This window comes from Physella acuta, unplaced genomic scaffold (assembly GCF_028476545.2).
Source record: "Physella acuta isolate Inbredline_101_S28 unplaced genomic scaffold, ASM2847654v3 ptg001132l, whole genome shotgun sequence".
Taxonomy (NCBI): Eukaryota; Metazoa; Mollusca; class Gastropoda; family Physidae; genus Physella; species Physella acuta.
The window spans coordinates 36,512-53,993 of NW_026732649.1; the positions used below are offsets into that span (position 1 = coordinate 36,512).

The 17,482-nt window shown below is 35.0% G+C and overlaps 1 protein-coding gene across 1 annotated transcript; it reads right to left on the reverse strand.

The window, feature by feature from the left end:
* Positions 1 to 664: 664 nt before the first annotated feature.
* LOC131956178 (techylectin-5A) lies at positions 665 to 12,451 on the reverse strand. The gene is made up of 5 exons (XM_059320600.1): positions 12,445 to 12,451; positions 11,964 to 12,146; positions 2,831 to 2,977; positions 2,245 to 2,388; positions 665 to 1,254 (listed from the first exon to the last, which is right to left on the reverse strand). The coding sequence occupies exons 1-5, from the start codon at positions 12,449 to 12,451 to the stop codon at positions 665 to 667; spliced, it is 1,071 nt and encodes a 356-aa protein (XP_059176583.1).
* Between the last annotated feature and the right edge of the window lie 5,031 nt (positions 12,452 to 17,482).

A 17,482-nucleotide genomic window follows, 5' to 3' on the forward strand; every position in this document is an offset into this window, starting at 1 on the left:
CCTGGCAAAATGGCTTTAACATTACAGGAATTGTGCCCACTTTTTCCAAACCGATTTGTTTTAAACGTGAAAACTAAGTCGTGAGTAAAATGAGTTGAACATACACATTTTTTTGTTTTTACAGTAGGATGTTAAGTACACTTATCAAGAAAATAGTAAGCATTAATATGATAAGAAAATATCACATGCAAATTCCTGAGCCATCAGTTAATTTGTCTAATAAATTCAAAGTCTGTAGAACTAATTGTAAGTCTTCGACAATGAATGCATATCGTTTCTTGCAGCCAAGAATGTATCAAAATCTCACAAAAGGTCTTAAAAAATTGATTGCTTGAAATAATGAGAGTTTCGCTTAAGTTAATGTAATTAGAAAATGGTGTAGATTTGGATAGTGATACAAACTATACCCTTTTTTCTGATTTGGTACACAAACGTAACCTACACGTTTTGGCTTTGTTGACTATACAACCAAAATAATTGTTAGTGAAATATTTACATTTTTTATTACACTTTAATCCAGAGTTTCTGTGTTTTACAATATCAGATAAAATATAATAAAATGTAAAAATGACAATAATGATTTAACTTACATAACACTAAACCGTAAATATATAATAGAAATGTGGCTAACTAATATATGCTATATAAATACAACACATCGTATTTAAACGTATCTAAATTTCATTTCACTGAATGATGCTGTGCTCAAGTTTTTCCAGAAGAAGCTTTTGGTTCCCCAATCGCCGTTAAGGTCGGAACTGCAACAATTAAAAAACCACCATGCACCGTTGCAGACATCTGCGCAATTATTTGAGTTCATGTCGTTATCCACATCAAATGTTGTAAACTGCATGGTGTTGTGTACGACTAGACCGTCCAGGGCATTACCTGCAAAGCCATTAACATGTAACCTGTAGCCGTCAGTCTCGTCTGAGAGACTGAAGCTTGAATACGTTACGGCATAATTATTTCCGCTGAATTTCATATCAATTCGCATTTCTGTTGTGGCTTTGGACGTTAAGACGTGAATGTTTTCGTTGCCCAGGTAAAAATTACCCGAAGTGAAATCACCAAATCCTTTCTTGTAATCTGCCCAGTTGCGAAAAAAATCTACAGTCCCTGAGACACGTCTTTGGAAGATGATCCACCCCCCACCGTCTGTCTCAGTGTCACACATGACCTGAAGTCCAGAGCTTAAGGTCACCACAGGTCGGGGGTTGTTGCTTGATGGTCCTAAGCTCAAGTCTGAATTGCCTGCTGAATAAATGAGAAGAATATGATTGATGGTAGATCTTTTTAAATTTTTTTTTAGTTATTTTTTCAGTGTTTTTCCGTTTTATATGTTTTTGTATCAATGAATTTTTTTCTTAGATTTTTAACAAAAGAAGTTGTTCCTGTAGAAAAAAAAAGTGAGCAATTCATTTTAGCAGCACATTCTTAGTATAGATGAAACATAGTTTTACTTTAAACGAAAATTCCAACAAAACTGAATAAAGCCTCTAAAATATCAAAACTTTTACTGCACTTTAAGTAAGAAAAAAATACTAAAATTTAAAAGTAACCTTATTAAGGATTATTAGAAAAGTAAACATAATGCCACACGTCTGTAAAATAACGGAAACAGCATTCGAAAACTTAAACATAAAAGAATATACAGTAACTGAAGTTAGTTATCAGCTAACCAGTTCTACTTTGGTTTTTGTATACAGTAAACATTCCAATAACTGAATTTACTAATTTAATGTTTAAATAGGTAAAAAACAAAATCTACAGCGTTTTTTACCGAGATTATCTTTAGCTTTTACATTGATATATATATATATATATATATATATATATATATATATATATATATATATATATATATATATATATATAATAGTTAAGGAAAGAGGTATTTTGTTGAAATTTATTTGTAAATAAAAGTGTTGATATTAGAAGCTGTAGGTGTAGGTGTAGGCGTAGGTGTAGATGTAGGTGTAGGTGTAGGTGTAGGTGTAGGTGTAGGTGTAGGCGTAGGCGTAGGCGTATGCGTATGCGTAGGCGTAGGCGTAGGCGTAGGCGTAGGCGTAGGCGTAGGTGTAGGTGTAGGCGTAGGCGTAGGCGCAGCGTAGGCGTAGGTATTGGTGATGGCTTTGGTGTTATTTGTGTTGGTGTTGATGTTATTGTTTAAACTAATGTGCAACGGGCATAATTAAGCAGAGGCAGTGCTGGGAAATGACAGACATGCACCAAATGTAATACCTAGACAGTACACTATATCTGTATCTGATATGGAACCATCAGGCAGGACCGCGATGCTTCTTGTTGAGTTACAGAACTTCCCGCTGGAGTAAATTTTCTTCTGAGATTTTTGGGCCAAAGGTTTCAAGGGGAAAATCCAGGAGCCTGTGAAATCAGAATTAAAATATATCTCAAATATTTTTTTACTAGCGTAGAGGTTGCTGCAAACCTGGTAGAAATAACACAATAAAACAAACAAAAATAACATTATTGAATGGCGAAATGTGCCCTTGTGGCAAAGCCCCGGAAAACACGGAGCACGTCCTTCAGGAATGTTCTTTGTATAGCCAGGCACGGGTCAGACACTGGCCCCTGCTCACCCCACTCAGGGAAAATTATATGGGGCACCTGCTGATCTGGAGACCACAGTCCGGTTTGTTCACGAAGTTGGACTTGTTGTCTAAATCCTCCACCATATTCTCAATTAAGAACGAAGAAGAAGAATGGCTTGTATTTATTTGTACTGGAACTTGTTACAATATACGATGATGAGAGGGATAAGTAACTTGTGGGAACCCAGAGTACAGTGGAACACATGCGAACTTACCTAGGCTGCAGTGTTTTGTTGTCTTGTTATAAATGTAGTTGTAGCAGGGTTTCTTGGAACGTGAACAAAATGAGGCGCAGGACAGTAGACTGACTTGGTCATATTCTACATTGATGGACATCATGGTCAAGTTTGTCTGATCGTAAGCTTTATAATGGATTTGTTTTGGTTGTAAACTGATAACAAAATGAGCTATACGAGGAAATAGAGAAGCAAAAGCATATATATATATGTATATATATATATATATATATATATATATATATATATATATATATATATATATATATATAAATACAAATATATATATATATATATATCTATTTAAATATTTTATATATTATGATTATATATATATATATATATATATATATATATATATATATATATATATATATACATATATATATATATATGTATAAATACAAATATATATATATATATATATATATATATATATATATATATATCTATTTAAATATTTTGATTTTATATATTATGATTATATATATATATATATATATATATATATATATATATATATATATATATATATATATATATATATGTATGCATACACATATATATACATATATATATGTATGTATACACACACCCACACGCATATATATATATATATATATATATATATATATATATATATATATATATATATATATATATATATATATATATATATGTATGCATACACATATATATACATATATATATATGTACGTATACACACACCCACACCCACATATATATATATATATATATATATATATATATATATATATATATATATATATATATATATATATATATATATATATATATATACGTGTATGTATGTGTCTTGTAAAATATATAGTAGCAGACCATCGAGTAATTGTCATCTTACCTTGTGTGATGAAGCTCAGTGTTGTTATAACACATCTAGTCCACATAGTGAAGTAAGAATGTTAAATCTACTCAGTATGTAAAGACGTCTAGATTTAATTGTGAACACCACCTCTCTATTCTATTCTGAAAGAAATTTGAACACAGCCGCATTGTATTTTGACATGAACTTTACAAAATCTAACCGGTTTTATGATACACACAAAGCTTAAAGGAGACGTTTAAATTTATAATTTACCCACGTATAGTAAATAATAAACTAATTAGATAGTCAAACCACACTGTTTGGCACTTTATTTAAACGAAGGTACTTACTCTATATGGTCTTTAAGATTGTAAAACACACACCTAGTTGTTTACTTTGGTATAGATAATAAACCGTGTTTTGTATTTAAAAATATCTGATAACAATTAGCTACATATTAAATGTGAATACAATTTCTGTCCAAGTTGAGGTTTCTAACATTTCATTTGCTTAGTTTTCAAATATCCCCTTACTATTCGCAACAATATGAAATTTAAATCGAAACATTGGAATCTAAAAAAAGCTGCTTAAGTTCCTAACCATTGGCAACAATTTCACTATCTCGCTCAGAACGAGGCAGTTCTGTAAAATCATCAGGTAATTAATCATTTAAAACTGATCGCCCTGAACAAAAAAACTTAGTACTACAAGTATGTGTAGCATTGAGACTGTGAACACTTTAACAAGAAAGGACACCATTTATATATTGATTAGTGAATCAATACACATGTTATTGCAAGGTGATGTATAAAGGTGTATCAGGCGCCGTTATATACATATTAATATATATATATATATATATATATATATATATATATATATATATATATATATATATATATATATATATATATATATATATAAATGCAGTTATGTGTAATAAATATATGCAGATGGGGTGTGGAGTGGAGGACGTAGGCAGATGAGCTTCCCTTCGTTTACTGTTACTGCTAAGCTCTTTCATTGAGTTAATTCAATTTATGGTTACGCTGTCAACCCAATACTCCTTTGAACTAAACGGAACTTTAACTTCACCAAACACAATTAAAACTAATTTTTACTACTATGCAACTATACAATATTTTGTTCGTCATTGTCATTTTATTTGCGGTCATGCACAAGACACAAGAGACAGATGAAGTAGAGTTTATCTGTTTCAACGACCTCGGCACACTGATGGGTAGTGTGGACAGCGCTATGCCCAGCCGCTTTTGTCAGGTACCTATTAGAGCTGGGTGGACACAGGCATTTCCTACTGACTCAAGCCAGGGATCAGAACACAAGGCTTTCGAGTTAACTGCATTGGGCAATGTTCTGTTACTTTCGGTTAATTTTTTTCACTGCTTTTTTCTTCACTGGTCTTCGCCTTTTTCACCACGCTTTTCTGTTTTTTCCCACTTTCCCCACTCCCCACTTTCCCCAATTTCCCCACTTTCCCCACTCCCCACTTTCACAACTTTCCAAACTTTCCCCACTTTCCCAATTTTTCCCATTTCCCCAACTTTTCCCAACTTTCCCCACTTTTCTTTACTTTTCCAACATTTTCCTCACATTTTCCTCTTTCCCCACTTTTCTTTACTTTTCCAACATTTTCCTCACATTTTCCTCTTTCCCCACTTTCCCCATTTCCCCCCCCCACCCTTTCCCAACTTTTCCAATTTTCCCTACTTTCCCCACTTTTCGACTTTCCCCACTTTTCCCACTCTCCCCACTTTTCCCACTTTCCCACTCTTCCCACTTTTCCCACTTCCCCACTTTTCCCACTTTCCCCACTTTTCCCACTAAATTCCCAATAAATAGTTTGATGCACAATCATTTATAACTCTTTCAGGGTGTTTATTTTTGAGGAACTGTTACATCACCTATCCAGTTACTGATATTTGAAGTTTCGCTCGTATATCGTGGCAATTTGTCATACACTCGACAGCTCCTATCTCAAAAGTCTCGTATGTTAAGGTACCATATCTAGCTGCGAAAGGTAATTTTCTTTATATGTTTTTGTCTTTTATATTTAAATACCATTTATCTTTAAATGCTATGTACAAAACCAAGCTTCAGCTTGCTATGATCAATAAATCAATACCACACATAACCATTGAAGAAAGAACAATCCATTTTTTTTCAGTTCTCTTGTTTACGTTTCGGTCGATGCTATCTTAATAGGAAAATCACATTTTAACTCGACCAGAACGCAATTCCACACAATTCCACGCAATTCCACAAAATTCCACACAATTCCACACAACTCCACACAATTCCACACAATTCCACACAATTCCACACAATTCCACACAATTCCACACAATTCCACACAATTCCACACAAAGATGTTTTCATGACATGTTTTTGTTACACGTATGTAGTCGTATTTACTTAGCTGATCGTCGGTATCGGAATCCATGGTTCATAACCACTAAATCCTAAGCATATTAAGTCAAGAGTCAACAAGCTAATGTAAAAAGTTACTCAAGTGCGCATATATATATATATATATATATATATATATATATATATATATATATATATATATATATATATATATATATATATATATATATATATATATATGCATATATAATCTCCACATAATAGTAAATAGCATAGCATAGCTAAACATCGAACTTCTTCTTTTTCGTTCTTAATTATTAGTGTTGAAGGGGATCGAGATTTATCTGCCAGTGGGTTTGAACTCGAGACTTTGTTCGAATTTATCAACCATGAGCTTTTTGCCGACTCGACCACGCCTCCAACACAATTAAGCGTTACGTGTCAACTGGTTATGCGCCATTGAGGCCATTGACTCCAATTTCAGCCTGCTTTTCTTTTTGGATTTGCTTCCATAGCCTTTGTCCACCCAAGAACAAACTACAAGGCAGCAGTTGTTTGATTTTGGAGTTGTCTCTCCTAGACGAGTGGCTGTCCCCAGCTAACGAGCCTCATCTGCCCGAGAAACAACGAACACATGTTCTAATTTACATTCGCCTCCCAACAAAGTTTTAATGCGTAAACATGAATCGATATCTCCTTTTTCTTTCAGGCATCTCTTTCGGAGGTCCCCACCCCCCGAACGAAATGGAATTTATACAGAAAATATATACTTTTAACAGTGTCCGCCCCTCCCGGAAATTTTAGTCCGCCCCCCCCTCCCCCCCGAAAATTTCAAGTGCCCGCCCGGATAAAAAAAAAGGCTGGAAGAAACACCGATCGGTTGCAGTTTATATTTTCATGATGTAAGAAAAACATTCTCTCACACATTGACAATTTTATAAATAATAAATTTGATGGGGATCCAGATACGTGCATTATTGATAGAACTTTGAAAAACATCGCTATACGTGCATTATTGATAGAACTTTGAAAAACATAGCTATACTTTCTTCTTTGAATAGTCTTCTAAGTGGGCTATTTGAAGTGGTCTTTGTACACATTTTACGGCGGTGTAACGTGAATATTTTAGTATCATCTTTCTGTGTGCAATCGTGCATTAGTGCTGATTGTATCTTCATTGTGAGCAGAGTCGTGGGAAGGGGGGGGGGGTACATATGTACCCGGGCGCCGAGCTTAGGGGGCGCCAAAATGTGTTGTAAAAACAAATTAAAACCTTACTTTAGCTGCAGTTTTGCATTATAAATATAAAAAAAAATATATGTGGGGGGTGTGCAAATTGAAAGTTTGAGGGGTGGGGGGTGCAAATTGAAAGTTTGAGGGGGAGGGGGGTGCAAATTGAAAGTTTGAGGGGAGAAGGGGGGGGGGGGGTGAACATTGAAAGTTTGTCCCCGGGTGCCGGGAAGGGTCGCTCGCCTCTGATTGTGTGCTCCTGGTCTATCACAAATATTCCCCAACAAAAGGTGTTGGTGAACTTTAAAGTTGTTTTTAGATATAAAAATGTCTACATATTATCTTACGGGTTATGCACCAGGTGAAGTAGAGTTCACCTATTTCAGTGTGATCAGCGCTATGGCAAGCTGCCTTTACTTTCCCTATCGTAAGCCGGGTACCCATTAGAGCTGGGTAGACTCAGATACGTCGTACAGACTCGAGCCCGATGTTGCGAACGTGAGCGCTATACCATTTGACCGCACCGTCTGAATAATTATTATATGGTAATATTTATAGACACATACACCCCCCCCTCGTCTCATACATAAGATCAGTAACATTTAATAATTAAGGGTAGCCCCTTATATTTTGTCAATAAAAGTAACGTTCTCTTTCAAATCTGACGGTCTATAGGGCAAGTGAAGTAGAGTTCACTTGTTTCTGTGACCTCGGTATATGAAGAGATAGTGTAGTCAGCACTATGCCCAGCCGCCTTTACTTTCCCTAGCGTGAGTTAGGTACCCATCAGAGTTGGGTGGACTCAGGGAAGATCTACTGACGTGAACTCGAGACTTACGGGTTAGCAGTCCAGCTCTCTACCACTTGACTACTCCGTCCCTATCATAATGTCAATACCCAATTGAAAAAGTTCCATGTACAATGTCTATCTAGTAAGATTACATATGCATAATTAAATTTTTCTCAAACATCCACAACCTGACAATACACAAAAAAAATATTTCAGTTTAATTGATCTTTAATATTTCCCAATATCAGTTGTCGATGAGAAGGTCATTATATCTATATTTGGTGGACGCTTGTTTATAGGAGAGTTAATTAAATCCTATCACATTTTATTTTCTCTCAATATGTATCACATTCTGTCGGTGACTTCCCTTCTTTTATTACAGCAATGTCAAGGGATGCTACCTGTAACCATATTAAAAAAAAATAGAATGTCATTGATAATTTCCCGTATACAAAATGAAAACATCAATTTGTTATTAAATATAAAATATAATGCAGTGTTATTTTTAAAGCATGTGCTTTCGAGACTTTAAAAAAGAAAACGATTACTTAGACGTATATTTTAAAACTGATAAAAACGCTCAGCGTTATAAATGTATTTTAAGGTGACAAAAGAAAGTTAAATTTAAAGTATTTAATCGAAAGTGAATAAAGAGTCAATTTTTTAAAAAATTAGCTAGTAAAAAAAAAAAAAAAAAATTTTGTATACAAATATACCTTAGCGCAGGGTGGCAACCTGCGGCTCGCGAGTCGCATGCGGCTCTTTTGATGTCAAGATGCCGCTCTTCGGCTCCATGCACAAATATTAATAATTATTTTATTATCAAAACTCATAAAAATATTGTGCTGCAACACTCGGTAATAAATTATATAAACATAAACATTAAACATTCGCTATTCTATTAGAATATTTAGGTACTCCCTATTTTCAATATACTTCCTATTAAACTGTTCATCCCGAATTGAAACATTCAACTTCATGGTGGATATCACAAAGAAAATAAACGAGCTAAATGTAAAACCGCAAGGAAAGGAAAACTCAGCCTATGCCTTGCTTGAGAAGTGGATGTTTCGAAAAAAAAAACTTTTTTTTTTGTTGAAGACACTGAGAGCGGTAAATTACTTGATTTCAAAAATTCTGAAAAAAATATCTAGAAACAAATACAATTATTAGCATGAATTGCTTCAGCATTACAACAAACAAAACGAAGGATGGATTCACTGAGAAATTCATAGTAGACTCTCTCAACACAAAAACAAATGAGATTAACTTTGAGCTACTTGGAATTGATGCTCGTTTGATTCAGATGCAATTGCTGAACTTTAAACGACTCATTTGTGGAGCGGAAAATTCACAGAACTCAAGAGCAAGTAAAAATAGTTGAAGGTCCAGTAAAACATGCACGTTACGCTGCACAACTGGACAGCTCTAAAATAAATGTCGCGAGTTGAGGCACTCATACGTGACGCATGGAATAGATTTGCAGGTTGGTACAGTAATTTGGAGAAGTTGACATCTGGAGTGCTGACGATCTTTAGGTCAACATATTCGTGCTAGCAAGAGTTCTCTAACATGAATACAATAAAAGGTAAAGTAAGAAGCCAACAAACAACTAAAAATCTAGAGGCGTGCTTGAAACCCAAAACTTGAAGTTAAGAGCTTTCAAACGGCATGCAAGATCAATGCTTCCATTGATGTAACTAATGTAAATATTCAATGGTTATAGTTATATTTTATGATTACTAATTTTATTATTCTAGCAGAGCTAGCTAAAATACTATAATATGTTTTGTATATATATATATATATATATATATATATATATATATATATATATATATATATATATATATATATATATATATATATATATATATATATATATATATATATATATATATATATATATATATATATATATGTATATATATATATATATATATATATGTATATATATGTATATGTATATATATATATGTATATGTATATATATATATGTATATATATATATATATATATATATATATATATATATATATATATATATATATATATATATATATATATATATACACCTAATCGTAAATATTGAAAAAAAATGTTAGTGGCTCTTTAAAAACTGTTAAATTTTGTAAATTGCATCTTTTGGCTCTTCCGTATCAAAAGGTTGCCGACCCCTGCCTTAGTGAGCTCATTTGATGTATATTTTGAATATTCTTTATTTGTAATCCTATGTATTACTGTACTATCAGCTGATTATGTGGTTCTATTCTTATCCTATCGAGAGGTTTTAATCTAAATGTGAATATATTGTATGAATTCCATGTAGCCCAATTGCTCTATTTAAAAGTGTACATTTTTTCCATCGCAGTCTGTATTGCTTTTTCCGTGTATAATGAAAAATATGTGTCCTCCGTGTAAGCAAGTATTTTCCCTGACGTGTTTGAAATGTACAGTCCTTTAAATGTGTGTCGTCCCGGTGGAGTCCACTGCTTCATGTTTCAGTACTTGTTTTTCGTCACGTGGGTAGCGAGGGCTAGTGTACAATTTCCACTTTGATTATTAAATAATTCCCTGATATATATGTATATATATATATATATATATATATATATATATATATATATATATATATATATATATATATATATATATATATATATGTATATATATGTTATATTCATATACACACACACACACACACACACATATATATATATATATATGTGTGTGTGTGTGTGTGTGTGTGTGTCCAAGCATAATCTTCCCCTAGTTATACGTTTCTATGGTTAGCTTGTGTGGGCTTCAACTATCTGAATATTTCCCAATGGACTTAAACAAAAAAGTATGGTAAAAAAAAACATCGGTTAAATGCTGAAGTTTTTATTTAACAATTTTAAATTGTAGAGAAGAAAAGTAATGCATGCGTGTGTAAACTATTCAGTTAAAAACAAGCTGACCATAATGTTAACACTTACACATCCTCCGTATAAAAAAACTCACTACTTAAAATCCACTTCACAGACGAAAAGAAGGAGGGACGAGCAAGGCGTATCATTCAGCAGGAAAAGGGTGGAGCAAAACACACAGTCTTCGTTACCGTTGCTGTTGCTTGGCCCATCTTAGAAAAAAACAACAAAAAAAAAAAAAAACAACAGGTAAACCCGTTGACTGGTTTAATTAAGTTTTTAGAGTAAGAATAGTATGATCGTGTTATAATACAAGAAATGCATTTGATAACGAAAATCATCATACTTATAATGTCAAAGCTGCTTGTTGATATTCTAATGAGAACGATACTCACACAATAAAATATAACTTACACTGTCCATTTTATTATGGCACTAAATAATGTATCAGTATTATAAAGATATTGTCTCTTCACTCTACCGTCATATTTTAAAGACTCCAGTCATAGAATGCATGGCGCCCTGACATTATCACACCCAACCCTGTTTTCATTACCGTCACACGTCAACCTGTACGTGTTAATATCAAAGCAGAGGCGTAACGACGGGGTGGGGGGGGGGGTGGAGAAGGGTGGATACATATATCCCCGGGCGCCGACCCTAGGGGCGCCAAAATAGGTTGGAAAAAATTAAAAGCTAATTTTAGCTGCAGTTTTGAATTATAAATATAAAAATATATGTAGGGGCGGGGGGGGGGGGGGGCGCCAAATTGAAAGTTTGTCCCCGAGCGTCGGGAGGGGTCGTTATGCCTCTGTACCTAAGGCATATTAAAGTAAATTTCCCTTTCAAACCTGACGGTCTATGAGGCAAGTGAAGTAGAGTTCACTTGTTTCTGTGACCTCGGCATATGAAGAGATAGTGTGGTCAGCACTATGAAAGGCATATTACCTATTTGGAAAATCTGTTTTGTCCAGTTGACATCCATCACTGAACCGTCGTCATCCCATTTAAATGTTCCTTCCTCCTGGATATCGTCTAACCCGACCCGTTGGTACTTGGTGACATTCATAATGTTCAGGAGAATTTGATATTTCAGCGGTGTTTTCACCGTCATTAGGTGTGCTCCATGAGCTGCAAATGTTTGAATGTTTTAGTGATATAAACATTGATGAATATAATTACACAGTTGCCAATATGGCTAGTCTCGAAACAAAAAAAATATTAATTGTAATTAATTTGCCAGTATGGCAAGTCTCAAAACACGAAACAAACTATGGGAGACTCGTGGACAGGAAACAACAGAAAGGAAAATTAAATAAATGAGATGGAGATGGAGTAGGCACCAAATAAATACACTTGCAAAACAGCCAGACAAACCTTGAAGTAGAACTACACAAATGTTATCGAGTCAACGTTGCTCTCGTCTTACTCTCCATTCTTACGCAAGTGCTGACCACACTATCCATTCATATGCCGTGGTAAATCAATCAGATGAACTCTACTTCATCTGCCCCATGTGTCTTGGGCTCGAATATATATATACATACATATATATATATATATATATATATATATATATATATATATATATATATATATATATATATATATATATATATATATATATATATATATATATTTATTTATTTTTTATATATATTTACATGACTTTATATTTTAAAAACTATTTTATATGATATAAAAGTTTTATAGATTTTATTTTTAACTAATTCTTCTAATAGAATCGCATTCTGGACAGAGTTTCTTCCATGCATCTCTTCGGAGCGCCCCCCCCCCCCTCCCCACCCCGATAAAAGTCTACCCCCCGGACGACATTTGAAGTATATAGAAAATATATACTTTTAACAGTGTCCGCCCTCCCCACTCCCCGAAGAAAGTCTACCCCCCCCTCCCCCAAAATCAGTGTTTCTTCCAGACTTTTTTCTCCGGGGGGGCACTTGAAATCTTCGGGGGGGGGGCGGTAAACTTTCTTCGGGGGGGGGGGGGGCGGACACTGTTAAAAGTATATATTTTCTATATAAATGATATAAATTTCATTTCGTTCGGGGGGGGGGGCGGTTGCCTGGAAGCAACTCTGCCCAAAATAAATATTTCAAGTGCACCACCCCCCCCCCCCCCCGGAGAAAAAGTCTGGAAGAAACACTGATTGTTGAGTGTTGAACGTGAAATAATTCTACTTTCTTACAGCGACAGGTGGTTCTCGCCAGTTTGTATGTGTTCATCACTGGTGATATCCAGAGACACACGGTTAGGCCATTCATCGTTATCACAGCGAACTTTGGCGTGTCGCAGTAGCGGCTGTTGTGGTACACCAGTTCCTCTGTGGGGTTTCTTGATGCCGCGGATGGCGCCAGCCAGGATCCTGGGATTAATGTGTAGCATTATACAGTGGCGTCGGTAGGTCAGGTGTCACCCGGTGCGGTAGCTCATGGTGTCACCCCACACTTTTTTTTTCTCTATAAATTTTGCAGGTGCAATTTTTTTGTCTTGGTGTCACCCCTTAAATGTTGCCATCAGGTGCAGTCCGCATCCACCTCCCCGCCTCGTGACGCCTATGGCAGTAAACACGTTTACAACGTTGAAAGAAAACACCACCCGCCAAGCTAAAAATGTACTAAAATCACAAAAATAAATAAATAAATAAATAAATATATTCACACACACACACACACACATCAGTAAGCCGAAAGCTATAACCAATCTATATTACCGTCGTGTCGGTGTAGTTGTAGCCGAGTAACCAAACAGACTTGCTCGTGTTGTACTCTTTACGAAAAGTCTGCACGTGTGTGGACGCTTGGCTGATACATGCTAAACAAAATACTTTTCATTCAATGACACGCAGTTGAAAAGTTATTTAAAAATTCGATTAATCATAATACTATTACAAATGATTAGCAAATGATCAACAGACTACAATATGGTTGTTCTGATCTTGATGTAAAGTGTGTTAGCTTAGATTAATATACCTAAGTCGTAATCAATAAATAGTCGGAAGTGACAAATATGATGAAGTGATCGATTCATATATCAAAACATTTAATATAGTAGCTAAAGAAATTAACATTTTGAAGTCTTTTTACAAAATATACCATACTACACTTTCTGATGTAAAACCTGTTTGGCATGAAAAGATGCAATATATAATGAAAAGTTTTATTGAGAGAAAATCATGCTCCACGAAGGACAAATTCAATAAATGTTAGCAACACAAACTGTAAACATTAAACTTACCCAAATCTAAAATCGACACAGCAAACAACTGCATTAAAACTGAATACATTATCATGTCGATGCCGCTGACTGACTGAAATGTACATTACACTAAACCATTTTTCGCTAGAACTTTTCTGTTTTTTTTTTGTTTTTTAGTGTGAAGAAACTATAAATTTTAAAAGGGCGTGAATTTGAAAAAAGCGTAGAAAAAAAATGTTCAAAAAGATTTTAATTTAAAATTTAAAGCCAACTTCAACATTTTGAGTGCAACTGCGGCTCTTTGTGCAATCAGTATTTGAAAAGGTTTTCGAACAGAAAATCGATTTAGTTTCTTTTGTAAAATATTATTTGATTTAACAAAAACAAAAATAACTTGCCAAGTTGAACGTGTTTCTTGTTTCAGTTTAAAGCAGTGGCCACGATCTAAACTATCCCTAAACTAATTGTAACTGAACTATAACCAAACTATAACCAAACTATAATCAAACTATAATCAAACAATAACCAGACTATAACAAAACTATAGAACAACTATAATCAAATTAAAACACAACTATAACCAAACTATAACAAAACTGTAACCAAACTATAACCAAACTATAACCTATATATAACCAAACTATAACCTATGTATAACCAAACTATAACCAAACTATAATCAAACTATAATCAAACTATAACCTAACTATAACCTAAATTTAACTTAACCAAAGTCAAAACCAACCATCACCGAACTATAAAATAAAATAAACAAATCAAAACCTAACAAAACTAATCCTCTATTTACTGCAAATCTAACCCTAACCCAACCTAACCTAACCTGACCTGTCTTGCTCTGTCCTGACCTGACCTGACCTGACCTGACCTGACCTGACCTGCCCTGACCTGACCTGACCTGACCTGACCTGACCTGACCTGACCTAAACCTGACCTGACCTGACCTGACCTGACCTTGACTTGACTTGATATGACTTGACTTGTCCTACCCCGACCTGACCTAGACTAATGTAAATTAATCTAAACGAAGCAATAGGATTAATTAGGTTGTGCTTAATGCTTTGGTGTTAGGGTTAGTGATTTAGTTCATAATCTTATGTAGGGTTTGTTTAGGGGTAAATATATGAAATAATTTGTATCAGAGCATGTATTTCGACTTTTAAACCGAATTAATCAAGTCTTCTTCTTCTTCTTCTTCGTTCTTAATTATTAGTGTTGAAGGGGATCGAGATTTATCTGCAAGGGGGTTTGAAACTCGAGACATTATTCGAATTTATCAACCATGAGCTTTTTGCCGACTCGACCACGCCTCCAACACAATTAAGCGTTACGTGTCAACTGGTTATGCGCCATTAAGGCCATTGACTCCGATTTCAGCCTGCTTCTTAATCAAGAAATCAATGTGTATTGTTTTACGGTTGTGTTTTTCATTTGCAAGCCTGTTGTTTAAAATAACCACAGCGCTTATTTCATCAAAACCTAATTGCGGAAGTATGATTACTATTTCCACGACATCTAATAAGCGCATTGTTTAATTCATCGGTATGATTAGTGTTTCATTAGTCGATGGCACACACAAACACACACACACACACACACACACACACACACACACACACACACACACACACACACACACACACACACATACTCAAACGCACACACACACACGTACACACATGCACAAACGCACACGCACACACACACACACACGCACGCACGCACGCACACACACACGCATACACACACACACGCGCACGCACAGACACAGACACACAGACACACACACACAAACACACACACATACACACACACAAACACACACCTTTTCATTAATCTTTGTTACTGTTTCCTTGATTTGGGTTAGTAAGGTTTTGTCGGTTTTTTCCTTCTGTGATTAATTGTGTCAGTCCTTGTGAGAAGTATTATGTCCACCGGACTTCTGTAACTGCTTGATCGCTGTGGAGATTCTGGAATGGAGATTTCATCTGTTTTTTGTCTTTGTCTCTTTGTTGCTGGTTATGCTTGGGTCATCTTCTTTCCCTTTTTGTGGTCCTTCGGTTATGGGGGGGGGTCGTCTAGGGCACTGAATTAGTGATTTTTTGGTGCCTTTGTTATTTTCCCCCGTTCTGATGTAGGGCTGTGTTCGTTTTTACAAGCTTTTATTTAACTCACTTTTCTGTCTGTCTGTCGTCAGTATAGATCGAAACGGCCGAGCAAAATTGCAGGCACTTCTGACTGACAGATACGGTTCGTAATTGGTACGCGGGTCAAGACATGAAGACAATGCACCGTGACGTTAAATTTGACTTAATTGGATGCCTAATTAATTTTTTATGAATTAATTAAAATGTGGACCAAATTAGTAGGCAGTGCTATCCACACGCTTCATCACGGCAAAAGCACGTCATCACGTTCAATAGGCGCCCAATGGTTTTTAGTCATGTAACTCTATTGTCGGGTCAGCAGTCTAGTTCTTTACCACTAGACTACGCCATCCCATAATACTTTATGTAATAAAAAGCTTGTAAATCATGATCAACTATTTAAATAATTAAATAATTAACAGCTAGACTACGCCATCCCATAATACTTTATGTAATATTTCCTTTTTATTGATGTGATAGTGTCAATTGCTGTTTCTGACTGTGGTTTTAATGGTATTTGCTGTTGTAGCCCTGGTTATCGTGTAGCTGGGGTCCCTTAGTTGTGTCGAATTTCTGACAATCGGTATCAGCGTATTCGGTGTTGCATCTTGTAGCTGAGTGCTGGTGTACACTTGTGTCGAGTCTTGCTGTGGTTGATTAATAAGCGCTGTTTTAGCTGGCGTTGTTAGTTGTGCTATTGGGTCTTCCTGCAATGGTATGTCTGAGGGCATTTACTGGCAATGGTTCGTCCCGTAGAGCATAGAAGATCAGATTTGACACGCTTGTCTTCTCCCGACGATAGAGATTAGGATAGTGAGTGATTTGATTTTGTAGTTTATTTTGATGTAGTGTGGGATAGATGAAGGTTTATCAGTGTAGACCAGGGGTCGGCAACCTTTTGATACAAAAGAGCCAAAAGTTACAATTTACAAAATGTACCAGTTTTTAAAGAGCCACATTGTTTTTTTCAATATTTGCTATTTGATTAGGACAATGTAAATAAATCTGATTTGTTATTTACAATAAATAGCTTTAAATATGAAATAATATTTATTCATATAACTCGACCGTAGGTAGCTAATAACT